The 27,993-nt window shown below is 42.1% G+C and overlaps 2 protein-coding genes across 4 annotated transcripts in view; one reads left to right on the top strand and one right to left on the bottom strand.

Annotated features, from left to right (window-relative positions):
* CRYZL1 (crystallin zeta like 1) overlaps positions 1-23,233 on the bottom strand; it is a 75,558-nt gene extending 52,325 nt beyond the window's left edge. Inside the window, exons 1-6 of the mRNA XM_060234319.1 lie at positions 23,117-23,233; positions 15,081-15,152; positions 6,310-6,387; positions 4,458-4,530; positions 3,249-3,293; positions 1,769-1,837 (exon numbers count right to left, since the gene is read on the bottom strand). Coding sequence (XP_060090302.1) covers positions 1,769-1,837; positions 3,249-3,293; positions 4,458-4,530; positions 6,310-6,387; positions 15,081-15,146 — 331 coding nt within the window. The 5' untranslated portion in view covers positions 15,147-15,152; positions 23,117-23,233. The remainder of the gene's footprint in view (positions 1-1,768; positions 1,838-3,248; positions 3,294-4,457; positions 4,531-6,309; positions 6,388-15,080; positions 15,153-23,116) is intronic.
* Positions 23,234-23,611: 378 nt separating this feature from the next.
* The window catches only part of ITSN1 (intersectin 1), a 197,760-nt gene continuing 193,378 nt past the window's right edge, over positions 23,612-27,993 (top strand). For 2 of the 3 annotated variants that reach the window (XM_060234314.1, XM_060234316.1), the window contains exon 1: positions 23,747-23,908. The gene's annotated coding sequence lies outside the window, so the exon portion shown is untranslated. Of the gene's footprint in view, positions 23,909-27,993 lie in introns of all 3 variants that reach the window. The other variant, XM_060234313.1, reaches the window with a different exon arrangement.

Below are 27,993 nucleotides of genomic sequence, written 5' to 3'. Positions count from 1 at the left end.
ATTTCTGATATAAAAGGAACAAAGCGTCCTTCAACACTGTTCCCCTGAAGACCACCAATCTTCACTGAACAGTATTTGAGTTGATATAAGATGACATAAGAGTTCTGTCTATGGTGATTAATCTGTATGGCCCATTCACACATGTCAGTCATTATTTGACCCTAGTGTCAACTAAACTTGCCATGTGCCTGTTGGCTATAGAAGAACTTGCACCCACAACTTCTATTGCGCAGTGGCACTGATACGAATACCTTCTAGTAACAGCATCATATCACTTCCAGGGTTAACACAGAGGTGATGTTACACTGCTCCATGAATTGCTGGAAGCACCACAGTTTTATAACAGGATTTCTGGCAATTCCTAGAGAGGCATGATGTCATTTTCAAGTTTTCTCCAGAAGTGACATAACACCATCACTCAGTGGTACCCCCAGTATCTCTGCCCCCCTGGATTCCTGCTGGTAGCCAGCCACTGGCTAGCAACCCTACTGTCAACAAGTGACGAATATATACATAGATATAAGTGCCAGTTATAAAGGTCTATTTGCTGTGACCAAGGAATTATAACTAGGAAGAACTTTAGGCTCTTTCCTGACAGCCTATATGTACTCTAATTTTAATTATACATCATTTGCCTACATTCAATTCATGAAGAACAGCTTACAAAAATTTAAATGTCTGAAGTGTGCACAGCTGCTCATAAATAAATGCTCCAATTCAGTGGGAACTTTAAAGGGATGTAGAAACAAAGCCACTTTCAACATTATTTTACTAATAGTGGCCTTATCCTCACTGATTTAAAAACAAAACAAAACTGGGAAGCAGTTGAGAGAGTCTGCTGTGGGGAAAACAAAGCCCTGCTGAGCAACCCTAGAAACAGCAGAGTGTAGTCTGCACTAGAAGGTGGAAAACTGCAAAATGACTTTTGGTCTAGATCAAAACCAGTAACTACTATTTTCAGAATGAACACAACTGAATATAGAGAACAAGCACCGTGTGGAAGGGACTGCAGATCATCACTTTGATTTGTCTGATGCCAAGCAACAGTCTAATCACAGAATTGGGAGTGGGGGTGGAAGGACTATGGAATTCCTAATCCAACTACCCACTGAATAAAAACAACAAACAAAAGAATGAAATCCCTACATCAAGTAAGTGAAATATTGGTATTATATAATGATTGCTATGGCTGTGCTCAAGCAATAAAGTTACCTGTTCTATTATATAATGCTGCCCCCCCCCCCGCTTTCTGATCTTTTGGATTTGCCAAGTGTTTTTTTTCTTCTTCTTTAGTATGTAAATAATTTCTCCAAAAGTAAAACAAAGACACCCTTGGGGGAGAAAAAAAAGATAACAGGTGAAAGAAAATGCAAGGTGAACAGCTGAAAGAAAATGCAAGCGCAAAGCAAGGGTGGACACTGCTTTAAAAACTACTTGTTTTGATGAGATTCAGGATCAGTCAGCAAGAAGACAGTGTGAAGCAAGAAGAGAAGCCATAGAAGGGAAGTAAAAGAGATGAGTCAGCCCTTGTGGTTCTTCTTAGAATGTTAACTCATAGACTAGTAATGTACTGCTACTATTGTTCAGAAAAGGCTTGATTACACAGAATTTAAAGCTTCAGTTTAAGACAGTGTGCATCTGAGGGCATTTAGCCATTGCTAGTTACACACCAATTCCAACGTTTCAGCTTTAAGTAGCATGGTTTTTAACTGTCAATTAGGCCTTTATACCCATACAATTGAATTGTTAGCTAATATGAGATACATACCTAAGTAATGCTCATGAATGACAATCACTTCACACAAACCAGATTCTTCTGAATCCAGAGGCAAAATTCCTATGAAAACAAAACCATACTGTTCAAGCCATATAGAACGAATATGACTTTTCCAAGCAGAATCATTAGCCAAATAAATCACATATGAACATATGAAGCTGCCTTCTACTGAATCAGACCCTGGGTCCATCAAAGTCAGTATTGTCTACTCAGACTGGTAGCGGCTCTCCAGGGTCTCAAGCTGAGGTTTTTCACGCCTACTTGCCTGGACCCTTTTCAGTTGGAGATGCCGGGGATTGAACCTGGGACCTTCTGCTTACCAAGTAGATGCTCTACCACTGAGCCACCGTCCCTCCCTATATCACTGTTAGCTTATGTCAGTTCACCTGATTGAACTTATCTTGGACTGAGCAGAACACGGGTTTTACTCAAACTCTGTATCAGACTCATTGCTTTTTTGTTGAACTGTTTTTCCATGGATCATACTGGAGCAGTGACCTTTGGGGAGTTTTGTATTTCATGGCACCTAATTATTCAATGTGTTCTGCATGTCCTTTGAAGTCTTTGCCTTGTAGGCACTTCTTTTAGCTTGCACCACATTTTGATCTGTATTGAGTATGTAATGCTCAACATGGCCACATCTAAGGATACTTAAATCCTTTTCAGGACTCTAAAGGAGTACTTATGGAGGTCAGGCCTCACAACAACTGCCAGGCAACTTGCTACCATATTACCTGAATGACTCACCCGGGACTGTTCAACTGCAGTCACCCTATGAATAGCTAGGGTTACTGTGATAGAAATATAATAGGCAGATTGGTCATCTCTTCTCTACAACTCCCTATAAAACATACCACTGTTGGCTGTCAACAGCAATTTCTGTCAGCAGAAGGGTATAAGTATGTGATTTTTACCAATTCCCCACTCCTGCTGCAGTCCCCACTTCCAAACTCACCCCTCATGCTGTTTCTGCGGCGCCGGCTCCCCTATACCCTAGAATCAGCAATCTGGGATTTCAGTGGGTTGCTGAGGGAGACAGGAAATTATCTGAAATCACTGTGTTGCCTTGTGAGGCCCAATGTCAACATGAATCAGTCTGATCCATCAGAGAGAATGCTGCAGTTGATTATTAAGATTAGATACAAATTTCCTGCTCAGCTATTAAGTTTATTGGTATAGGACAAGTCACTGTTTCTGGGTGCACAGATGTGAAACTAAAAATACTTCTTGGGCTATTTTGAAGGAACAATGGCATATAAATGTAACAAATAAATAATCCAGTGTCAACAGCAACATTTTCATTAGCTTGTAATGATGGAAATGTTTTAATTCTCAAAAAAACTGAACAATATTTGAAAACTAAAACAAAAATCCAATGTTGAGTGACAGCTTATAACAAATTAACCAGTGGTTCTGATGTGATTCTAAAATTTAAACATTGTAGTGATTTACAAAACACAGCAGCACTTACCCACTACCTCATCTTGTGGCTGAAAGGAGGACACTTTTTTCCCAACTTGGAGAAAACAACACAAAGGGAAAACAAATTTCAGTTGAAACAAATTGTACTTTTTGAAATACTCATATATACTAACAAAAAGAGTTATAATACAGTCTATGATTCCTGGTCTCAAATAAACAGAAAGTGAGAGACATTGTTAAGAACTATGAAGGTGAAAGAGGAAGAAAAATATTGGCAAAATTCTCTGAGATGGAGCTCAGTGTCCACCCCAATAGAAGGAAAGTAGATTAGTTATGTCCAGCATCATGAATTTCTGTGATGAATCATAAGAAAAGAGACAATGCGGCTTAATTCCCTGCCTGAGTCTGAGCCATGTATGCAGAAACCTCCTTATGCAAATGCAAGAGATAAAAGTTGGCAACATCCGCATACTTTGCCTAAGTATTCCTTCCTATGGTTGATAATAGATGGGGTCAGAATTGGATCACCTGATTAGAGGTACAACAGGGTGGGGTTAAGCCTGCTTCTTGCATTTAATTACTTCCAACAACTGATTCAAGCCTGCATGCACCAGTTCTGGGCTCTGTTTCTTATTCAAGCGTGCAGGCCTCAGATTCTGCAGGAGCTCACAGGAGCAGCTCCTGAACCTTTCTGAGGGTTCCCCCTCCTCTTCCCCACCTACCTTGTCCATTGAATAGTAGGTGCAGCTGCATAATAATCTCTGGATTAGGAGAGCAGTCAGCCAGCCACCAGGAGCTTTGCCATGCCCCCCAGCAGCCCTCATTAACCCCTGGAGAAGCCCACACCACCGTTTCTCCACTTATGTGATTTTGGGTGGCGGAAGGCTTGTTGGTCTTTTGACTGGGGGGGGGGCGGCCCAGGAGAGCCCCAGGCGAGCAAAGCCTACTTGAGCTGGCTGGATTTCTAGCCAGCCCAAGCAGGCCTCGCTCACCTGGGGCTCTCCTTTCTTGCATTGAATTGCTTTTGGCTGGGGAGGGCATATGCTAATGAACTCATGCTAATGAGCTCCGCCACCTATTTTTCTACAAAATGACCCCTGCAAATGTAACAGAACATTGGGAGCTATATAAACATGGGGAATTTGATTTTATATATGAATGGCTCGATTTTATACAGTTCAAATGATGCTCACAGATCTCTATAATCATTTTTTGCTCTCATAGCTTACAGTAACATTATGTTGGTAAGTATACTCACTCTCCAGCACAACACCAGCGATTTCCCTCCCAATAGGTAGAAATTCCTTCTCCATTTTGATTTCTGAAAAAAGCTAAGTAAATTAAAAGTTAGGATGTCTGTTGCCAAGATTAGTACATATATTGCAGAAGTCAAATATGATATGGAAGGAGTAAATATGGTCTCCAGTATAAAAAGTTTGGCTCCAGGGCTTGTTTTGTAGAAAAATTCCAGCAGGAACTCATTTGCATATCAGGCCACATCCCCTGACATCACCATTGTTTTGCACAGGGCTTTTTTGTAGAAAAATTCCAGCAGGAACTCATTTACATAGTAGGCCACACTCCCTGGCATCAAGCCAGCCTGAACTGCATTCCTGTGCATTCCTGCTATTAAAAAAAGAGCCTTGCTTGGTTCAAATAAATCAGTCAAGAGTAAGAGGATGGAAGGGGTAGATGACATGTCCCTGAAAATCCAATACCTTTGATCAGGACTGTTTTCTACAAAAAAGCCCAGCAGGAACTCATTTGCATATTAGGCCACAACCCCTGACACCAAGCCAACCGAAACTGCATTCCTGTGTGGCGCTGCTAAAAAAAAAAAGTTCTTCCTTTGATAAGATAAACTAAGTGTGGTTCAGAAGTTCAGTTCCTTTTTTTTACTCAGTAAAAAAATAAGTCTGCCTATGGACAATTAACAAAGTAAATACTGAATACTTGAAAGAATCTACCTTGAGTTTTTGTGAAAAAGGCAGACTATGAAATGAAGTAAACAAAAGAAAGTTTGCCTAACTGCTGCAATATGAATACAATCTCCATCTTCAATTAGGATTTCACCTGGTTTACCTAATTGATGAAATGCTGTGAACGTAACTGCACAAATAGGCTTCCCTTAATTTCCTTGAACATAGACTTTTCTATGCTCCCTCGTCATGTCAATGCATAGATTACCCCTGCAGTATGGAAAGTCTCATCACTGACAGCTAATGACTGCAGGGAAACTCTCCAGGTGATGGATGAGATTTACACAGGCTGCTCTGTCTTCTATGACTATTGTGTAGGCTGATCACCATGAGATTTCAAACACCTTGCACAAAGTTGCTGTAACATGGAAACTAGCTATTTAAGTATTAGAAGTTTTTGTTTTCATACTACTTTTTTGATGAAATAGGTAAATTTTGATTATAAGGCTTCAGGGAAGCGAACCTAGATCCATCAAATCGGCTTTTTTTTTTTAGCAGGAACGTAGTTCTGGCTGGCTTGGCATCAGGGGGCATCAAATCCATCAAATCGGCTTTTTTTTTTTAGCAGGAACGTAGTTCTGGCTGGCTTGGCATCAGGGGGCATGGCCTAATATGCAAGTGATTCCTTTTGGGCTTTTTCTACAAAAAAGCCCTGTGTGTAACAATGGTGACATCAGGGTGTTTGGCCTAATATGCAAATGAGTTCCTGCTGGGCTTTTTTCTACAAAAAAGCCCTGCATAAAAATTAACTGTGTAAATAGTAACCATTCTAAATGGCTAAACTGACATTACTTGAAGGAAAACAATGTAGAGGCTGAAAACAAAGACTGGAATTCTATTCATTCGAGACAACAGCAGTTTCCTACATCCTAATAAGCAAGGGATTGAATCTTTATTTTCTTTACTCCATCCCTGTCTTTTTCTGTTTCTTTTAAAGTACAAAGTGAAATAGGTAATGCCCAGTGCAATACAGTTGCACCCTACACTTCCAAATCACTGAAGTCAGTTGGTTTAGAAGAGTATAACTCGGTTTAGGATTTCACTTTCATTTACATATCCACCTTTACAATATAAAGGCAAATCCAGAACAAGAACTCACACTTTTCGGTTTTCTAAAAAATAAAGTAATACCTTCGTATCAATCCAGTTGAGAGCACAGGCTTTAACTTGCACTTTTACATGGTTGTCTTGTAAAACAGCAAGATTATCCTAGAATGAAATTAAATGACATACATAGTAAATAGCATACTACAGAGCATGCAAGTAGGGAGCAACAATAACCTGCTAATCTTTTTTGTACAGGAAATTAAATATCTATAAGGCAAAATAAGAGTCAAGGACCATGCTCTGAGGGGTACAACAGTGCACACTTCCTGCACTGAATAAAGAGGGTATCCTGGCTGATAAAGAATTACTGCAGTTCCTGATCCCAAAGCTACTTTTTGCCTTATGGGATTCCATGTGCATGTTTGTAAAAGCAAATATGCATCTGAAAGCTACTTTTATCTAATATAATTGTGTACACATTTTTATGTAACATTCAGTTCCACTCAAAGAAACTTTTGATGATGCACAGTTTTCCCTTCCGTCTACACTTGCTTTCACTGGATAAAGATACTTTCTAGTAGGAGACAAGCAAGCAAGGGAACCCATAATTACTTAACTACTGACACTTCATGCTGCTAACTTTACCTTTATGTATCACAACCAACATGTTAAAAAAATTCACAATTCCAGTGCAACAGATGTACTAACATTTTACTGATACATCTGACATCTTGCTGCAGTAAGTTCAGTAAATTCATGTCTTTTACATTTAAAATTGAGTAACAACACAGCATTACAGTCAGAGTCTAGATCACCTTCTGTCTAAACAGTTCAGTTTGTTCTGTAAACAGGACTAGGTTCTCACCAGATTATAAAGGTAAGGTTCCACCCAGCAAAGATTAATAGCTATAGTTCATGACTTTAACATTATGAAACAACACACAGAATAGAGTACATATACATTTCAATTCCCCTTCCCTAAAGTCTGATAAGAACATAAGAGAAGCCATGTTAGATTAGGCCAATGGCCCATCCAGTCCAACACTCTGTGTCACACAGTGGCCAAAAAAACATATAAACACTGTGATGTTTTTACTTTTACTTTTTACTTTTTCTGATTTGTGCTCTTACTCAGAATTTCTCCACAATTCCAACTCAAATTACTTTCTAATCTGAGAAACAACTTTTACAAACAAATTTAGTTCTTCTTCTGTGCTATATAGAAAGCAACTCCTGCTCTCAAATACTTAAAAGATAAAAACAGTTTCTCAACTTTGGATAGCTTTAGCTTAAGTCTATAAACATATATAGCTTAAGTCTATAAACATAAACAAGAATAATAAATCACCCAGTCCCAGTGGCCTAACAGTTGAGCATTATAATGAATGTCCTGCAACAACTTCTACTGAGTCTGCTAAAAATGAACATCTACAGAGCGGCAACTTTTCAAATTCCTGGAATGATGCCAGCTATACCTAATTCATACCAACCAATATCTTTGCTAAATGGACATTCAAATCAGTTCTTGCAGCAAGGCTAAACAATGTATTACATAAATATACACATTCTGATCAGACTAGTTTATTAAAGGTTGTTACTAACAGATAACACCAATTACAATTTTATATCATGTTGAAAAAACATAGAAATGGCTTTAATGCTGTTAAAAAGCATTCAAAAGACAGAGTGGAGCTTTTTGTTTCACTCTTTAGAACAGGGGTGCCAAATGTGTGATCTACAGGCCGCCACAGGGCTTGTATGCAGCCCGTGAGCAACTCACTGTCATCTGCTTCTTTCTCCCTCTCTCTTGCTTTCTTCGCAGCTTGTTTTGCCACGCTCTCTCAATAGCACAGGATTTACAGAGCAAGAGAATTTGCTTTGCCAATATCTCCTAATTGCACAGCAAAACTACTGAGCCAAGCCTCTCTCCATTGGCTGAGGCTCCTCTTTCTCCTCATCCCCTGGTGAGGGAGGGAAAGAGCGAGAACTTGCTTTGCCCAGCTGCCTCCATTGCATGGGAGAGAGACAAAGAAAACACCTTTAAGACCAAAAAAGTTTTATTCAAGTTATGAAAATTTTGCCTTGCTACGGAGAGAGAGAGAGAGATTAATTAGTTGTGCTGTTATGCCAGGGGTCTCCTGGGTGCAACTGGGTTCCCCTCCTCTTTTTTCATTGTATTCATGCCTTCATGATCCATTCTTAGTAAGACAGCAATGTGAACTATTTAGATGAAGAATAACAAGTCTGTGACATGGATTAGGCTGAGAGTGTATGTCTAGACCAAATTCACCCAGCACATTTCCTTTGTAGACTGGGGGTTTTAACCTAGGCTTCCTATATAAGTAGATTGATACTGTCCACTATACATGGCTGTCTCTCTATTCTTGCACTGCCTCATAGAAGTTGCAGTTATTTTCCTGAGGAGACTGCAGTTTTGTAGACAAGCACATAGCTCTCACTCTGTGTCATGATGGCTTCAGATGTTCTTGACCAACACAAGAAGCAATTTATGTACAAAAGCTCACAATGCCCAGCCATTTCATGTTTTCCTCTGAGTCCTAGGCTCAAAGCACTGAGCCTGAGCATGAGATTTCTGTAATGAATGTCAAGAAATCAAAAGTAGGTTTGCAACTAACAGACACACACCTGAACAACATCTGAACAGCATACTCAAGATTGCTACAACACAGGCATTGTCTCCAGATTTTGATGCAATAATTCAAAGCAAGAGGTGTCAGTTATCACAGACTGTTAAATAAACAAGATATTGCAAGTGCTAATATTTTAAGTATGTTTTATTAAGTTTTTTAAAAATCTTTTAGTTGTGTTTGTGTCTCTACTACCTGACATTACGTTTTATGACATGCATGGCCCAGCAAGGTCTCATTTATGTCAGATTCAGCCTTCATAACAAATTAGTTCAACATTCACTCTTTAGAGACATTCAACAAAAGGCAAATGCCTGAGGTCCCCCTTCCAGCTCTATGATTTTTATGATATAATAAAAGCGATTTACAATTGGCCCAAAGCACATCTACAAGGGAATAAAAATTTATCAGTGCCCATTACACTTGGTAGAGGTATGAGGCAAGGTTACCATCTGTCTGTCATTCTGTTTGCCATTGACATCAAACTATGTGCAGAACTGATGAAATGTAACCCAAAGATAATAGGGATAAAATGTGGAAAGGGATTTAAAGATTAGTTTGCATACTGATGATATTCTTCTGTCACTCAAAATGCTGAGAAATCTGAGATGTATAAAAGAATATGATTAATTAAGCTAAAATCAGCTTAATTGTTGTAAATAAAGATGGAAATATACATCAAAAAGTACAAAGCTGTTCAAAACTGACTAACCTTGAGTGGTCTGTCTACTGTACAATACTTCTGAATATAATCAAAATTTTAATGTAAAGGCTCTGTATATGAATAACTATTTATCATTATGCAACAAATTAAACAAGATTTAGAAAGGCGGATACTGTTTAACCTTTCATGGTTCGGAATGGTAGTCTCCTTGAAAATGAAGATATTGTCCAAACTGCTATTTCTCTTTAAAAATGTACAAATAAAATATTGTAAAAGAACACTAAGAATGACAAAAGGAATTTACAAAACGTGTATGGGTACATTAAAAACCTGAGAGCAGCACATTTTGTAAAGGAAAACGGGATCACATGTCTGGAAATCTGGCTATAAGGTAGAGGATTTTGACCACATGCTCTGGACGTCATGCCCAGAAGTAGTTAGTTATGTTTGTGGTTCTTGTTTTTTTGCTGTCATGTTGCAGCCCACTGAGGATTATCAAGGCAAAAGAGGTGGTTTGCGCTGTGTGGTGACCCTGATATTCCTTGGTGGTCTCCCATCGAAATATTAACCGGACCACCCCTGCTTGGCTTCCAAGATCTCAGAAGACTGAGCTAGTTCTGGGCTATCCAGGTCAGGGCTCTTAGACAAATAAAATGTATAATGGAGTGCACATTGACAAATGATCCAAAATGTTTATTACTGGAGCATTTGCCAAAAGATGTTCTGAGGGTGCACAAAGGAATGGTTGTTGATTTTATGACTGTAGCAAAACTGTTATTACCACAAAACTGGGAAAATGTGGAAATTTTAAATGCTAAATCTTGGATAAATAAATTTTGGGAAATGATATGGAAGGGTTAACAGGACCTGTATTTTTGAGAGTTGGAAGACTTTTTATTTTTGGGATGAGAAACTACCTTTAAATGTTGATATATTTGATTGTTTAAGTTTCTTAAAGGGCTTACAGGCTGTATTAATGGAATACAGCCTGTAAGATATTTCAGAGGTGTTGTGTGAGCAGGGAATAATGATTCTGGTATTTCTAGAATAAAGCTGGAGTCTGGTGGCACCTTTAAGAATTTTGTTAGTCTTAAAGGTGCCAATGGACTCAAATTTGTTCTGCTGCTTCAGACCAATATGGCTACCCACCTGAATCTATCTGGTATTTCTAGTTATGACTATATCAATTAAATTGGCTTAAAGAATTAATAATTCAGGGATAAAGTTAACTGTTTAGTAATTATGACTACTACATATTTTTATAGTTGGCTTATTTCACTGATTCAGATAATTTATTTGGTTACTTATAGTCTATTTGTCTCACATAGAATATTTAAAGCACAATCCTATGGGGGTGGAAATGCTTTGGGAGTGGACTTAACGCTACGTTGGCGCAAGTGGCACATATGCCAGTGGAAGTGCAGTGGCACCGCAACAGAGGGGAGTTACGTGAGCGCCGGCCCGCCTGAATGTGGTGACCCCAGAGGGCTGTGCCTGAGTGGAGGCGTAAGTCTGGCGGAGCAGGCCGCAGCGGCGGAAGAGGGAGAGCAGGGGCATGGCCAGGCTTAGGTGGTTCCCTAAAACCTTTGGGCTACGACACGCCCTCCCCGAGAGGCGTAAGATTATGCCCAGGAAAATGGTGGCGTATCCCATAGGCACTCACTGAAACAGAAAACAAAGGTTGTCCCTGCTGCTGCGGGAGCTCACAAACCCCTTAGGGAGCGGTGTAATTGCCTCACCAATCCCCTCGCGGCATTTGCTGACCTCGCTCCCCTGTGTTGCTGCCTGCTCCCTTCCCTTGGTCTGTCCTCTGCCACGTTCCCAATCCCTGGCAGGGCACGGGGGGGAGGGCGGTATCTGGCAGCTGCCCCGATGCAGGAGGTGGGTCAGAGACTGTCCCTATAAGAGATTCCCTCAGCACAACACGTGTGCATGGCTGCAGCTGCCATCCCTTCGGGTGCTTTTGATCTCTGTTTCTGTTTTGCAGGTGGGAATGCAACAGAGAGGCTTCCATGTGGGGCACCTCCCCTCCACTCCTCCGTCAGCTGTTCCCACCCTCCTCTCGGAGTGAAGTATGACGTGCCGGCAAGGCTGTCTGAGGTGTTCCGAGGAAACTGTTGCACCCAGTTCCTGACCAATAAAGTGCTGCGATGTGCCGCTCTTTGTCTCGTGTGCATGGTGTCTGCTGCACATTCCTTTTGCCCCACCCCCTTCCAAGTGTGCTGTGTGCAGTGTTCCCTCTGTCAGTGGGTGGGGAGGGGCCGAGTCTATGAGCCACCTCTGCGATAGAGTGGCAGGGGAGTCTGAGAGTCTTTCCCCCCCTCATCCCATGGCACAGAGCAGAGGGGAGTGAGGGGGGCATGCACTGGGCACCCGGCTGGCGCCTTGCACTCTGTGTCCTGCTGCCGATGGGGGCGGGGTTCCCGGCAAGGGGGGGCATAGGACTCTGTGTCTGTGATGGGCAGAGTTGTCCTGTGGGACTTGGACATGTTGCAACTCTGTCTCCTCTTCCCTGGATACACATTTTGCCTGGTTTCCCTGATTGCAGATTCCTGCCCAATATTTTCCCTGTCTGCATATGGCGGGAGGGGGGGGGGGCTCATGACTTCTCTCGCCTGCTTCCCATTGGCACAAGTCTCTGACAGTGGGCGAGGCCACGGGACTGGGCAATCCCACAGCTCCGCACTTCCCCTTCCCTTTCCCCACCCTCACCACGGCAGCGCACCAGGCTTTTTTGTCTCTCTTGCGCACATGCCCAGCCCAACCCCTTTCCCCTTGCCGTATTGGTGGGACTTCTCTTACTTGACTGTGCCCATCTGGCCATGATTGGCTCAGGTGTCTGCCGATGCGGGGTGGGGAAGGCAATCAGCATCTCCGGGGCAGCCTCTTCCCACCCCCAACTGTTATCTGACATGGCGCCTGGCCAATCAGTGGGCTTGGGCTGACCCTCCCCTCCTCCTGCGTCAGCCTTGCCCGCAAGCTCCAGCGGGGTTGCCTTGGTGACCGCCGGACCTGCAGCCGCCTTGCGCCTCTTCTCCCCCCTCCGCACCTACGCTTGCACATGCCAATCCCCTTAGGGACTCGACGAGCGCCGCCTGATGTGCGCCGTGGCCAGCCGCCACATATGTCTGGATTGGACTGTTAATCTCATTTGACTTACGATAACTTCTAAATCACATGAAATATAAATTAAATGCATTACATTATATGAAATAAAATTTAAAAAAATATTTTAAAGCTTAAACATACTACTACTACTACTACTAATAAATTTATTTTTATATCCCGCCCTCCCCCGCCAAAGGCAGGCTCAGGGCGGCTAACACGACATGGTATACACCATGATTACAGTAAAATACAATATTACTACAAACAATTAAACAATTAAAACAGATAAAATTACTTTCATAAATTAAGTTAAAATTAGATAGACAATTAGACCGTTGTAAAGTATAAATTTCAGTGCTACAATTCAACTGTGTATAGGATGGCTAGATGTCATTTCCCAGGTTTCATCTTAATGCAAGCTGAAAGAGGGCAGTTTTGCAAGCCCTGCGAAACTGATTTAGGTCTCGCAGGGCTCGCACCTCTTCTGGTAGTTGATTCCACCATTGGGGAGCCGTTGTTGAGAAGGCTTGCTCCCTCGTTGATTTCAATCTAACCTCCCTTGGTCCAGGGACTTTTAAAAGATTTTGAGAACTAGATCTCAGTGCTCTCTGAGGAACATATGGGGAGAGGCGGTCCCTAAGGTAGGCAGGTCCTCGACCATATAGGACTTTAAAGGTAATAACCAGCACTTTGTAGTGAACTCGGTACACAATTGGCAGCCAGTGCAGGTCCCGCAGCCTAGGCTGCACATGTTCCCACCGAGGTAATCCCACTAACAGCCTGGCCACTGCATTCTGCACTAGCTGCAGTTTCCGCGTTCGGTACAAGGGCAGCCCCATGTAGAGGGCATTACAGTAGTCTAACCTCGAGGTGACCGTTGCATGGATCACAGTTGCCAGGTCTCTACATTCTAGGAAGGGGGCCAACTGCCTTGCCCTCCTAAGGTGGAAGAAGGCGGATTTAGCAGTGGCAGCTATCTGGGCCTCTATTGTCAAGGAAGGCTCCAGTAGCACTCCCAAACTCTTGACCCTGCGCACTGGGATCAGTGACGCACCGTCAAAGGTTGGTAGGGAGATCTCCCCTTCTGGCCCATCGCGACCTACTCAGAGGACCTCGGTCTTCGCTGGATTCAGCTTCAGCCCACTCAGCCTAAGCCAATCCGCCACGGCTTGCAGCGCCCGGTCTAGATTTATAGGGACATTGTCAGTCCGGCCGTCCATCAATAGATAAAGCTGGGTGTCATCAGCATACTGGTGGCAGCCCAGCCCATACCTCTGGGCAATCTGGGCAAGGGGGCGCATGTAGATGTTAAATAACATTGGGGAGAGAACTGCCCCCTGAGGCACCCCACAATTAAGTGGGTGTCTCTGGGACAGCTCTCCTCCAATCGCCACCCTTTGTCCCCGATCTTCAAAGAAGGAGGAGAGCCATTGTAAGGCTAGCCCCCGAATTCCTGCATCGGCAAGGCGGTGGGTCAGTAGCCGGTGGTCGACCATGTCGAACGCCGCCGACAGGTCTAACAACAGCAATACTGCCGAGCCTCCTCGATCCAGATGTCGCCAAAGGTCATCCATGAGGGCGACCAGAACTGTCTCCGTCCCATGGCCCGGGCGGAAGCCGGACTGATATGGATCTAAGGTGGAAGCGTCATCCAGAAAATCCTGCAACTGCAACGCCACAATCTTTTAACCTGAACATGCATAGAGTCACATCGAATATTGTGACTTTTGTATAAATATTAGTTTGTGGCTGAAATGACAGTTAAATAAATCTCTTACGTTGTTTTTAATTGCTTTTATCTTTTATTATTATTTTTATTATTTTATTTTATTATTTTTATTGGTTTTTTAAAATCTATTTCTACTATATTACTATACCTTGGAAACCTATATTCAAAATGTTATCTTTCTTCAGAATTTACATCTAAACTGCACTCTGATTCAAAGATCATTTCATAGTCTTTCCACTTATATCCCTCCACAGTTAATAATTTGGAGTTTTTGATTCAGTGTAGGACAGGGTTCTTGTGCCATTAACACAGAAAGAATTCTGAAACTTCAGTGCTGGGAAGAGAAATTACATCTATCAAAAATGTCTTTTCTATATCAACTATTGGAGACAGAAATATATAGACTCTTACGGTTAGCAACAGAATACCATTATGGTCATGAAGTTATATGCTCCTTACCTGTGAAAGTACATGTCATATGTGTGTGTCACATATGTTGCATCTGTAAGACATAGTCTTTCTTTTAAGCAAATAATAGTACAATTCTAAATAGGTCTACGCAGAATTGTTCTTAAGAACACAAAAGTTTATATTCAGAATTAAACTTTGCTGGGCTTAAAGTTGCCATTGGACACAAATTTTGCTCAGGAATATTCTGTTAGATTTATGCCCAGCAAAGTGTTCTCAGGATAGCAGCATAACTCACCTTCTCTAAGAAGACAAAATTTGTTTCTTCTGCAGATGAAGTCAGCTGCCAATATAAGCCCTTCATAGCTATCTTAAAATAGAGAGGAAAATGAAATAAAGTTAAGTTCATGAACATACTTCATAACAAAGGTGGAAAAGCAATATAAAATAATATACTTCTCCTAAATAACATAAAATCATAGAGTCGAAAAGGACCTCCAGGGTCATCTGGTTCAATCCCCTGCACAATCCAGGATTTTACAAATACCTTCCATACACACATGCATATCTAGTGACCCCTGTTCCATGCACAGAAGATGGCAAAAACTTCCAGGATCCCTTGCAAAACTGGCCTGGAGAAAAAATGCTGACTGACCCCAAAGTGTCAATCAGCATTTCCTTGGGCAGGTAAAAAAGGGCCAAAAGAACTAAGCACTGATTCAACCCTTCCTGCCCTCCTTCTCATGATTCACCTAATTCACAGAATCAGCATCACTGTCATCTAGCCTCTGCTTAAAAACCTCCAAGGAAGGAGAGCCCACCACATCCCAAAGAAGCCTGTTCCACTGAGGAACTGCTCTGTCAGAAAGTTCTTCCAAATGTTTAGCAATCCTCCCTCCCTCTTTTGATTTAATTTCAACTCATTGGTTCTGGTCTGACCTTCTAGGGTAGGGATATCAAACATTCAGCCCGGGGGCTGAATCAGGCCCCCAGAAGGCTCCTGTCAGCCCCCCAATCAACTGGCTGTCATCTGCTTCCTTCTCCCTTTTCTTGCTTTTCAAGGCTTGCTCAATCACACAGGAACTCTATCGGAGCAAAACCTCTATTTTCTCCATTGGCTGAGGCTCCTCCCTTGGGGAGGAAGTGGGGGAGGGAGAGCTTGCTTTGCCACACTCTCTCAATCACCCAGCAGAGCTACTGAGTGAAGCCTCTCTTCCTTCTATTCCTCCCCCTCCTCAACCCCTGGGAAAAGAAGGAAAGAGCCAGAACTTCCTTTGCCCAGCTCCCTGAATCCTATTGGAGAGCTACAAAGAAAAAAAACCTTTAAGACCAATGAGTGCTAATGTTTTAAGCATGTTTTAAATTTAATTGTGTTTGTCTGTGTCCTTTATAAAGTTTATGTTTCTACTACCTAATCTTAAATAGGTACATAGATGGTCCAGTTCAACATGGCCTGGCCCAGTACGGCCTGGCCCGATGAGGTCTCATTTATGTCAGATTCAGTCCTCGTGAGTTTGACATCCCTGTTCTAGGGCAACAGAAAACAATTCCACACCATCCTCTATATGACAGCCCTTCAAGGACTTGAAAATGGTGCTCCGCCTCTTAGTTGGCTCCTCGCAAGGCTAAACATGCCCAGCTCCTTCAATCTTTCCCCATAGGACTTGGTCTCCAGACCCCTCACTATTTTAATTGCCCTCTTCTGGACACATTCCAGCTTGTCTATATCCTTCTTAAATTGTGATGTTCAAAACTGAACAAAATACTCTAGGTGAGGCTTCACCAGAGCAGAAAGCAATACCATAAGTTCACTTGATCTCGTCACTATACTTCTGTTGATACAGCCCAAAACTGAACTTGCCTTTTTAGCCACCACATCACACTGCTGACTCATGTTCAGTGTATGGTCTATTAAGACCCCTAAATCCTTTTCACAAATCTCCCCCATCTATAATGTTACTATCACTGGCGCATCACTTAAACAAAGAAGTGAATATTTAAAACTTGTTGTCCCATCATAACAATATAGGCTCTGCTAATGAATCTCCTTATTTAACAATTGCAAAACAAGAAAGAATAATGTTGCCACCTATTTTTCTTATGGATAACGTATGATTCACTAACATCTATTGAGATCAATGGGGACAATTTTTTTAGTAAACAAGTTCATGTTTGTGGTGTAAGTATAAAACAATTATTTTCCATTATTGTTTATAGGCTTGGTAATTCTTTAAAACAGTTATAGTTCCATTCCCCCACACCCAGATAAAAATAGAAATGTGTCAGCTATTGACTTGGTCCTAAACCTGTCTGGGAGTTTTTGGTTAAACTGAAAATTGAATTCAGGATCCCCAGATTAAACATATTCTGTATACTGCACTATCATGGGAATCAGATGACGCTTGTCTACCCACTAAAATATATTTGAGTAAGGGAGAGAATAGATCAAAGGTTTTAAAATTATGTTCTGGAGAACTCTGAGGTCCCTTCAAAATTTTTGAGAAGATTTAAAGTGATTTAAAGTGACCTGAAAACTAGCTTGGGACAATGTTCAAAATTACTGACCTTTATCTGCAACACTCAGATCAATAGATCATTTAAGCATAGGGTTGCCAGATGTCCGTTTTGAACCAGACAGTCCAGTATTTTCCATTTCTGCCCAGGAAATAAACTGAGAAAATATTGTAAGTGTCCACAATTTTCTAATTATGTAAGCTGGTAACTAGTGCAACCAAACTCCATGCATGCACTTTTTTTTATCTATGGTTTGATAAAACAGCAACACCCCATCTATTTGTTTTCATCACATCCAGCAAGGTTTAAAAACAACCCAATCCACCATGCAGCAGAAATCCCATTGGCTCTGCTGAAGAAAGCTGGAAAGGGAGAGACTTTTACAGTCAATCAGCCAGCTTCCCATGTTGGTCCCAGCGGACTATAGGGGTAGATGGTGGCAGGACTAAAGAAAAGTGAGAAAGAAGTCTTGGTGGGGAGGGTCATGGTGGAGAAAAGACTGAAGAGTCTGGAGATAGTCAAGTCCCTTAGAGAGTAGGATATAGCCAAGGTATCTGCCTTGCATATTTCTTTTGCAAAGTCCTGGTGACTGCAGGCATTTTATTGCTATTAAGAAGTATTTAATGGCTGCAAGATTGTGCATGTTTACCGATGCGAGTATTACTGAGCTCACTGTGACTTAGTTTGAGTAAACATGGTTAGGATTCTGTGGCAATTCTCCCAGTGATTTTAGTGGGAGAATTAAATGTACGCTGTTTTCCTTTCAGGACAACAGGAATTTTAAAATACTTAGCTTTGAGTGGATTGTGTCCAGGATCGGTCCTGCTACCAGGCAAACTAGGCAATTGCCCAGGGCGCTAGCCAAATGGGGGCACCAAACTGGGCACCCCCATGTGACTCAGTGACATTATTAGTGCCTTGCCTAGGATTCCAGACAGTCTAGGGCCGGTCCTGATTGTGTCCCTTATTATGCCCCCTTTATACTGTATAAAATATCATTTGCCAGAATTTTTTGGTTAGAAAAAGCCCAGCAGGAATCATTTGCATATTAGGCCACACCCCTGACATCACCATTGTTTCACAAAGGGCTTTTTTTTAGAAAAACTCCAGCAGGAACTCATTTGTATATTAGGTCACACCAAGCCAGGCAGAACTGCATTCCTATGCATTCCTGCTTAAAAAAAAAAAGGCCTATCATTTGCTAGATTATCTGTGTAATCCTAGGCAGGTATATTCCTCCCTGATTTTAGTGGGCTTAGACTGCAGCGGCTACAAAGGATTGCACTGTCTACTATTTCAAATATACTCAATGATGTTAGAAATGTTAGAATTCAGGGGTGTCAAACTCATTTGTTATAAGGGCCGGATCTGACATAAACGTGACCTTGTCAGGTTGGGCCATGACTGTTATAAAATGTAATGCCAGGTAGCAGAGATATAAACTTTATAAAGAACAGAAACACAAAGATTTTTTTAAAAATTAAAATAAAACATGCTGAAAACATTAGCACTCACTGGTCTTAAAGGTGTTTTCTTTGTATCTCTCCTGTGAGATTCAGGGAACTGGGCAAAGGAAGCTGTGACTCTTCCCTTCCTTCCCCATGGGATCAGGAGAGAGTGGAGCTTCAGCCAATAGAAGGAAGAGAGGCTTGGTTTTGTAGCACAGATGCGCAATTGATAGAGCTTAGCAAAGCAAGCTATCCCTGCCCCCTTCCTTCCCAAGGGAGGAGCGTTAGCCGATAGAGAAAACAAAGACTTTGCTCTGTAGCTCTTGTACTACTGAGCAAGCCTGGCAAGGCAAGCTGTGATGCAGGAGGTGGCAAGAGACAGGGAGAAGGAAGCAGATGACAGCCAGTTGCTCAGGGGCCTGATTCGGCCCCCAGGCAGCATGTCTGATACCCCCGTGTTAGATGTTTTAAGTTTAGAAATGTCTAACTAGAAAGCCACAATACATTTGTTAGGCTTTAACATGCCACAGGACTCTCTGGCCTGTTTCACAGATATGGTAAACCTGCATCTGGACCATACCACTTTCAGATTCAAAATAGAATACCCTTCACGAAGAAACAACAAATACAGAAAGCCAGTGTGATGCAGTTATTAGAATGTAGAACTAGGGTCTGGAAGACACAGATTCAAATCCCCAGGCTGCCATGGAAGCTTGCTAAGTGACTTTGGGCCAGTCACACAATCTTAGTCTAACTGACCTCACAGGGTTGTTGTGAGGATAAAATGGAGGAAAGGAGAATAATGTAGGCTGCTTTGGGTCCCCATTATGGATAAAAGAGAAATATAAATGAAATAATAAATATAATTAAAGATAGGGCCCATAAAAGGAAGCTATTTTGATGGCGAGAAGGACAGAAGGTAATAGGGAAAGTTGAAGAAATAGGGGTTACCAAGAGGAGAGGAACTAATATGGGGAAGTTTGCCCCCCTCAAGTCCTTGCAAGTTCTCCACTGTGCAACTGGACCTGGCCCAGCAGCTAGCAGTGCACCTGGTCCATAGTGTTCCTGGTAGACGCTGTGGGGAGGGTGGAGTTGAAGACAGGGGAAGATAAAGATAGGATGGATGCTGGGTGGGAAGGAGAAGAGGAAGCAAGAAAAGGGGTGAATCTATGGAGTGTTTCAGGAAAGAGAATATGGTAATGGGGGGAATTAGATACGCCCCACAAGTCATGTGTCCCTTGCTTTGCGTATGGTCAATGGGTGTGTCCAATATTTTTGCTATTTAAGCACTTTGTCTGTTTGAATAGCAAGTGTGCTCCAGATGATATTTCAGTAGAATCATAGAGTTGGAAGGGACCACCAGGGTAATTCAACTCCCTGCACAATGCAGGAAACTCACAAATACCTCCCCCTAAATTCACAGGATCCTCATTGCTGTCAGATGGCCATCTAGCCTCTGTTTAAAAACCTCCAAGGAAGGAGAGCCCACCACCTCCTGAGGAAGCCTGTTCCACTGAGGAACTGCTCTAACAATCAGGAAGTTCTTCCTAATGCTGAGCTGGAAACTCTTTTGATTTAATTTCAACCCACTAGTTCTGGTCCTACCTTCTGGGGCCACAGAAAACAATTCCATACTATCCTCTATATGACAGCCCTTCAAGTACTTGAAGATGGTGAGCACATCACCTCTCAGCCACCTCCTCTCCAGGCTAAACATGCCCAACTCCTTCAACCTTTCTTCATAGGACTTGGTCTCCAGACCCCTCACCTTTGTCACGCTCCTCTGGACCCATTCCAGCTTGTCTATATCCTTTTAAAAGTGTGGTACCCAAAACTGAACACAATACTCAAGGTGGGGTCTTACCAGAGCAGAGTAAAGCGATACCATCACTTCATGTAATCTGGACACTATACTTCTGTTGATAAAGCCCAAAATTGCATCTGCCTTTTTAGCCACATAACACTGCTGACTCATGTTCAGCATACTACTGCTAAGACAAGACTCCCCCATCCTATAACCATCCATTGGATTTTTCCTACCTAAATGCAGAACTTTACATTTATCCCTATTAAAATTAATGTTATTGGTTTTAGTCCAGTTTTCCAGCTTGTCAAGATCATCCTGGATCCTGTTTCTGTCTTCTACTGTATTTGCAATCCCTCCCAATTTAGTATCATCTGCAAATTTAATAAGCATACCCTCTGTTTCTTCATCCAAATCATTTATAAAGATATTGAACAAAACAGGTCCCAGGACAGATTCTTGAGGCACTCCACTTGTCACTCCTCTCCAAGAGGATGAGGAACCACTCACAAGCACTCTTTGGGTGCGATCTGTCAACCAGTTACAGATCCAACTAACGGTAACAGGATCCAAACCACATTTTACCAACTTGTCAACAAGGATACTATGTCCTTATCAAAAGCCTTCTTGAAATCAAGATAAATGATGTCTACAGCATTCCCCTGATCCAGCAAGGTAGTCACTTTCTCAAAAAAAGAGATCAGGTTAGTCTGACATGACTTGTTCTTGAGAAACCCATGCTGGCTCTTAGTAATCACAGCCATCCTTTCTAAATGTTCCAGGATTGACTGTTTGATTATTTGTTCTAAAACTTTTCCAGGTATAGATGTCAAGCTAACAGGTTGGAAGTTACCCGGATCCTCCTTTTTCCCCTTCTTAAAGATGGGGACATTTGCCCGCCTCCAGTCTTCTGACACCTCACCTGTTCTCCAAAAATTCTCAAAAATAATGGCCAGAGTTTCAGAAATTACATCAGCAAGCACTTTTAGTACTCTTGGATTCAGTTCATCTGGCCCTGAGGACTAGGTTTTATTTAAAGAAACTGGGTGTTTATGTGCTACCCCTATGCTGATCCTAGGTTCGAACTCCATACCCTCATTATATGTTCTGTTTTTGCCATGTTGAGTGCCGTTTCCCTCAAAAGAAAAGACTGAGGAAATATATTGAGCAGTTCTGCCCTCTCTTCTTTACCTGTTACAATTTCAGTTCAGTACCTTCTGAAGGCAATAGTTCAGATGCTTTAAAAGCCCCAATGAGATAAGGGCTGCCAGGCCCCCGGTCCAGTCTGGGGTTTCCCCAACTGGGAGGTTCCCAACATGCTGGCCCACACTGAGCCAGTGGGGGGAACCCCCCATGTCATCAGCACCATGATGTCACCCAGAAGTGATGTAATTGCACCGGTAACGTTGCATGCTGGCCTCTCTAGGCATTTCCAGGAAAACTCTATGGTTTTCCTGGATGCTCTAGCCTTGTGGGAGGGAAAACTCAATGGTGTACCATAGAGTTTTCCCAGTAACGCCTAGAGCAGTTGTGTGAGGCATCGCCGGCATGATGACATCACTTGCGTCACACGCGCGAATATCCCCCGCCAGAGGAGGCAGGGGACTTGGCAACCCTAAAGGAGATTCACATGTCATCTCTCAATATTCACTTACTTGAGGAAGTGCTGGGACAGTCTTGTGTGTTTCATGCATTCCCAAATGCTTCACATCCTAAAGGTTCATTTTACACCATAACCATTCCCCCAAGTTTCTGATCTTCATGACAATGAAGATCTGTGTAGGTTACAGATTGCTCTCTGTAATCTTCACTGCTCCTCCTCAATTTCACTCTTGAATCCTCACTAATTATCAACGTCCCTTGTTCTCTTTTCTCATTTTCAGGTTTATCTGCAATGTACTAAAGTGACATAAACATGGGATTTTACACTGAGCTGCAAGCAGATGAGATGTCAGGCGCGACAGCCAGACTATACTAGCCTTGTATAAAAAGAACAGGCAGCTTTTAACACGGATTGCTACAAAACAGTATTCGAAAATGCATGAGTTTCTGCGAACACTGTAACATCCCATTTCATTTACAGCACCTTATCTGAGTGAGGGTCTCATCAATCCTGACACGAGCCGTAAGGGCCGCTACATGGCAGGCAGTCTCGGAGATCTACATATTCGCACGATGACAATATGAAAAAGGAAGGGTATGGAGATACGGAATGGAGGGTGCTCACGTTCAGGACCGTTCCTCTTAAATGACTAGGACTCTTAAGCAGCCACATGGCACAACGTGAATGGACTGCAGCCAACAGTGGAAAAGCTAGCGAAGGCTGCCAAGCACTTAAACTCACTCCACCCGAAGCGACCCCGGTTACTATGACAAACCCATACCTCTCACAGGCCCCGCGGAACCGTCTATCCTGGCTGGAAACCCTAAAACGGAGCCACAAAACAAACAAAACACACACCCCACCACCACCACAAAAAAACAACAACACAACACAGTTAGGCAGTACAACTATTGCGCTGCCGCAGCGTTCGTGAGGGAGATGGAAATCGAAGAGTCAAACCTTACTAGAATGAATTCGGCCTGTGCATACCACCCGCAGCTCCCCCGTAAAAACTACAGCTCCCAGCATGCAGAGCAATTCATAGTGCCTCTTGGTCCCAAGATGCAACACACATTGACATTGCAACGGCTTAAGGAGGAGAGAAGAGGAATGGTAGCCGTGAGTGAGATGGAGAATAGTTCACTTTTGAATGAAAGGCGATGTTACCTCATTAGCGTTCCACACCCCTGATTACGCCTTCGAAACTCCCGTGATTAGTACTTGTATATTATATCATGTGGTTCTTGTATATTATATCATGTGGTTCATACAGACAAAAAGGGTTGCTTTCCGTTTATCAAGTATACAAACGAACAAAGTGCTCAATACCTCCCCTCTTATAATTTGCTTATTCGCTGTATGAATATATGTCACTGCCAGAGTCCTCCGTAAGCGGCAACTCCATGGCCTTTTCCGTTCTCCTAATGGGGAATAGGCGCGTCTGTCATCAGGAAGAAGGCGGGATCTGTAGGTTGGCGGAAGCTTGGTTGGTTGCCTTAGGTTTCTGTTCGGTTGTGCTCGTGCAAGAGACGAGAGCGTTAGGGTGCGCAGTGCCCCGGCGCTTGAGAGAGGGAGCGGGGCAGCTCATTCCCCTCCCCTTGGCGAGACGGTGGTGGCTGAGGGGGCGGAAGCGGCGGTAACGGCAAGAGCAGACGCGGGAGGGGATGGTGCGTCTCGCAGAGGCGGTGGCCTTTGCCGCTGCCTCTCCGTCCTTGCCTTGGGTGTGAAAGGAACGCCCGAAACCCGACAGATATGAGGTAGCGGCGCGCTGCGGAGGGGGAGCACGGGGGGTCACCCTGGCGAGATAAGCGCAGGCGCGCTGATGGGAACCTGGCTGATGGGGTCCCCACCCCCTTCTCCAAAGCACATTCCCGGGGTTCTCCGTCCCTGTGGCTGCCTGTGGGGGCAACATCTGTTTCACCCGCTGCTGCCTGCCCAAACTAGTCCTTCTATTCTGCCCTTTCCAGGGGTGCTTCTGGCCAACCCATTGTTTTCTACTCGGTTTTGCCTCCACCACAGTCTCTTGGAGCCCCTGTTTGTTTTCTTAATCCTTTCCTCCTTGCCTTAGGTTTCTGATGTACAACAGGACAGGCGACCCTGTCCGGGTACCGGGAGTTCTTTGCGGACGGCCTCTGATTTCTTTTATCTTTATTGCTGCTGGTCTTTAATGCAGACCGCCCCCAACCTTCTTGAGACTCTTCTTGCGGGAGGATGTAATAAGCGAAGTGAGGACCAGGGGCCCTGCCATAGGATATGCCTAGAGTGATTTGGGTAGCTTTTTAAAACTTTACCGGGATCAGGCAAAGGGCGAACGTAGTCGATCGGGATCTACATTTCAATTGCATGTTTTTTGCGAATCGGCTTGTTCATGTCTGTTTAAATCGAACATTCTGGCAGAAGAAGAGATGCAGCAGGAGTCTGAACTGGAGAATGCAGAAATAACTTGCTTAGTGCCCGTGATTGGGAATTCCTGGTAAGCCAGAAATCTCTGCCTAAGGGCAGCCATAGTTTCTTAAAAGGAAATCTGCGTGTTACACTCTGTCGTTCTCTAACAAAACGGAAAGGGAGGGTGTTTGCGTTTGTGTTTTTGACTTGAACTTACTCTTTCCATTCCTTGTTCCCTTCATGGTGGAAAAGGAACGTTGACCACTGGGGACATTGGCATTTAGTTTTGGAAGAGGCAGAACCATTATATTCTTGCATTTCTACTTTCTTTGGGTTAGTAGAACACAACTAATTCATTTAAATAAGTTTTCTAGTTGTGTGTATACCTGTGCATAGTGGATGTTATTGTTGTTAATGTGAGAAAATAATTTTAATCTTAATATGAGAAAATAATTTTAAAAATATTCTGAGCCAGTATTTAGAATGCTTATAGGAAACCTTTATTCACAAAATTAGATACTCAAAAGGAGTGTTTGGAGATGCTTCTTGGTTTGTTCAGTGCAACTTGTTTCCTATAAAACTGGAGTATTTTATCTTGGACTAACAGTATGCTCCTATGTATGTTTGCTCAGAAATAAGATCCATTGATCTGAGCAGAAATTATGTGTACTTAGGATAGCATCCTAAATTCTGGGGGCCTACAAGGCAGAGATATTCTGCCAGGCCTTTGGTTGAGGACGGCAATGGGACAATAAATAGTCTGGTGCTCTCAGGTTCTCCAATCTGCTTTACCTACCCTCAGGCTAGAGAGTGGCAATGTAATCTAATTTATTTGCCATCTGAATTGTTTTTTAAATTAGATTTTTTTACTGTATTGGAATGTTATTTAATGTAAATTTGACTTCAGTTATTGCTGTTCTTGGAGTGCTTTATTCTGATGTAAGCCACTCTAAGCTCTGCTTGCAGGGAAAGGTGGCCTAGAAGTTTAAATAAATTAATTTAGGCTTTTGATTTTTGTGTATGATGCACAGGCTTGGTAATATATTTGATTGTGTCTTGTTGCTATACCAATTCCTCATCAGATCCTTGAAATGTAATCTTGTGTTATGCATTTGTTCTTTGCTTCATTGCCATATTATTGCTAAATTCAGATTCCAGTATTTCTTTTAAATAAACCCTACTTTCTGTGTAGTTTTAAAAAATGGCAGAGCTCAGACTAGGAGATAATAGGAGAAAGAACTACTGTATTTTACACTTCTGTGTAACGGAAAGCAGGACTATAGATTCTTCCAGGTGTTGGGAAACCTGCCAGTAGCATGTGTGAGGAAATACATATTTCTAGCAAGACCCACAGACAAAAAGATGAAAATGATCTCTAATTCATACCACAGAACCATTGGCGTTTAAGTGAAAACAGCTCACAGGCCAGGCTTGTATGCTCTCACTTTTGGCAGCTTTTCAGCAGTCATGTTTTCACACAGATGAACTGTTTCAGAACAATTTCTCCAGTGTATTAAGTCCAGAATTTTTTCTTCAGAGATACAGAAAAAGTGTTGCTTAAAGTTTCAGAAAAAGAAATTGATGGTTTTAGTCTTTCTTTTTTTCCTCAGTAGCGAACAGTTACATTATTATTCCTTCATAAAAGGTATATTTCCTTAGAATTTATGAATTTTCAGTGTGATCCTAATGACAGTTTTCTGAGACTAAACCCTGTCAAATAGTGTGGTACTTATATCTGAGTAGAAGATCTGTTCAGGATTGCTTCCTAAGAACTAGATTTATGTTCCAATTTTAGGCCTCCATACACTCAATGAAATTCCATAGGATTTAATAGAGTTGATTTCCAAGTTAACAGGCTTAAATCTGGTTGCACCAATGAATAGATTAACACAGAGCTGACCATTATGCTTAAGGACTTGAGGGTGTTCATTCTTCACGTTTGCAATGAAGTTTACAGCAAAAAGTTCCTGTGACTTAGCAGAGCCACCTCCTCTCTTAGATATGAGGCAGAGTATTTCCCAGTACTTTATTTTTTTTCTTCAGAAAATGTTCCATTTCTAAAGATTAATTATTTCATACAATTAATTACAATGAATTGATGCTGTTGCCAGTATAATAGGTGAATTTTGCCATTTCAAAGCTGTAATTAATATTTTTCAGTTGTGCTTGGAAATTGATGCAAGAGGGTTCATGTTTCTTTTACTGATTTGTAAGCCAAGCTGAGGTGGGGAATAAAATTACAAATACGTATGTTTTTTTAAAAAAATCAATGTCTGCATTCACCTGATTGGCTGTGAAGGTCAAATCAAAACTACAGCTAAAATTTTGGTATTTGACAAAATGGATACTGTAATCACTAATCTGGTATGGAACTAAGAAGTAATGCAAGTGATGACCTAGTGACTTGTGCGATTGAAAGTTAAGTTCTGTTGAAATGAACTATTTATTCTGTTGAATAGGTAAGTGAACTCAGTTAAATTCTGTTGAAATAGGTAAGTGAACAACCAAGCATATTATGTGCAGTTCTTTGCATGTGCCAAAATTGGTGTGTCAACAGTTTTCAGTGCCTTTGGAATGCTGTGAGGAAGGGCAGAGTAAAGCTTGTCAATGTGCATAGTTTTTTAAAAAGTAGTCCCACTGATAATTTTGGTGTGGATAGGGAAGGTTAGTTGGCTAAACAAGTGGAGCTGCTCCCCCTAATATCTAGCTTGGCCCTTAGGCTACTGAAGTGAGGTGATAAAGTTGTGCTTGGGTTTGTATCACTTTGTTATTTTGGGAACTATTCACATGGTGCATTCAGAATGTTTTTGAATTGTTAAGAACTTGATGAGGTAAATTGCCTACTGCATGCTGATTTGCAGTACAGTCCATTTAAATATAAGCACCATTGAACCCAGGCTGAAACCAAGGTTTTAGAAACTTGTTTGACCAAGGATAATATTAACTATTTGCATCACTAAACCAGTATGAAGAAGTGGGGAGAAATGGCAAGGTTTAATAGGAAGTGCACAAGCTAATGCCTCCTAATAATATTTAATAACTGAATAATATTAGCACCAGCTGTTCTTGCTGGATCGAAGTCTTACCTTTTAATATGTTATGTCTTGAAATAGTACTGTGCCAGAGTTAATTGGACTACAACTAGTAAATTTCTTATCAGTTGCATTCTTTCTGAATTCTGACTGCTGGGAACTATACTTAGTAAGGCAAGTTTAGGATGCATTGAAAATTTAGACCCTAGTATGTTTCTGAATATATTGAACACTTTCTTCCAAAATACCTTTGCCACTGGGTAAAATCACCAAAGATGAAAAATGGGCCATCTTTACTACCATATCTTCAAATAATTTCAAAACAGTTTTCTCTGTTAAATGTCATATGTATGATATCTTCATTCATAATATTTGTTTGTAGATCTTTCTCCCATTCTAGCTTTATAAGGGAAGGAATTCCCCCA

The sequence above is a fragment of the Heteronotia binoei genome, chromosome 3 (assembly GCF_032191835.1).
Source record: "Heteronotia binoei isolate CCM8104 ecotype False Entrance Well chromosome 3, APGP_CSIRO_Hbin_v1, whole genome shotgun sequence".
NCBI lineage: Eukaryota > Metazoa > Chordata > Lepidosauria > Squamata > Gekkonidae > Heteronotia > Heteronotia binoei.
Note: the sequence above shows the minus strand (reverse complement) of the source record. Positions and strands in the feature narration are given on the sequence as shown.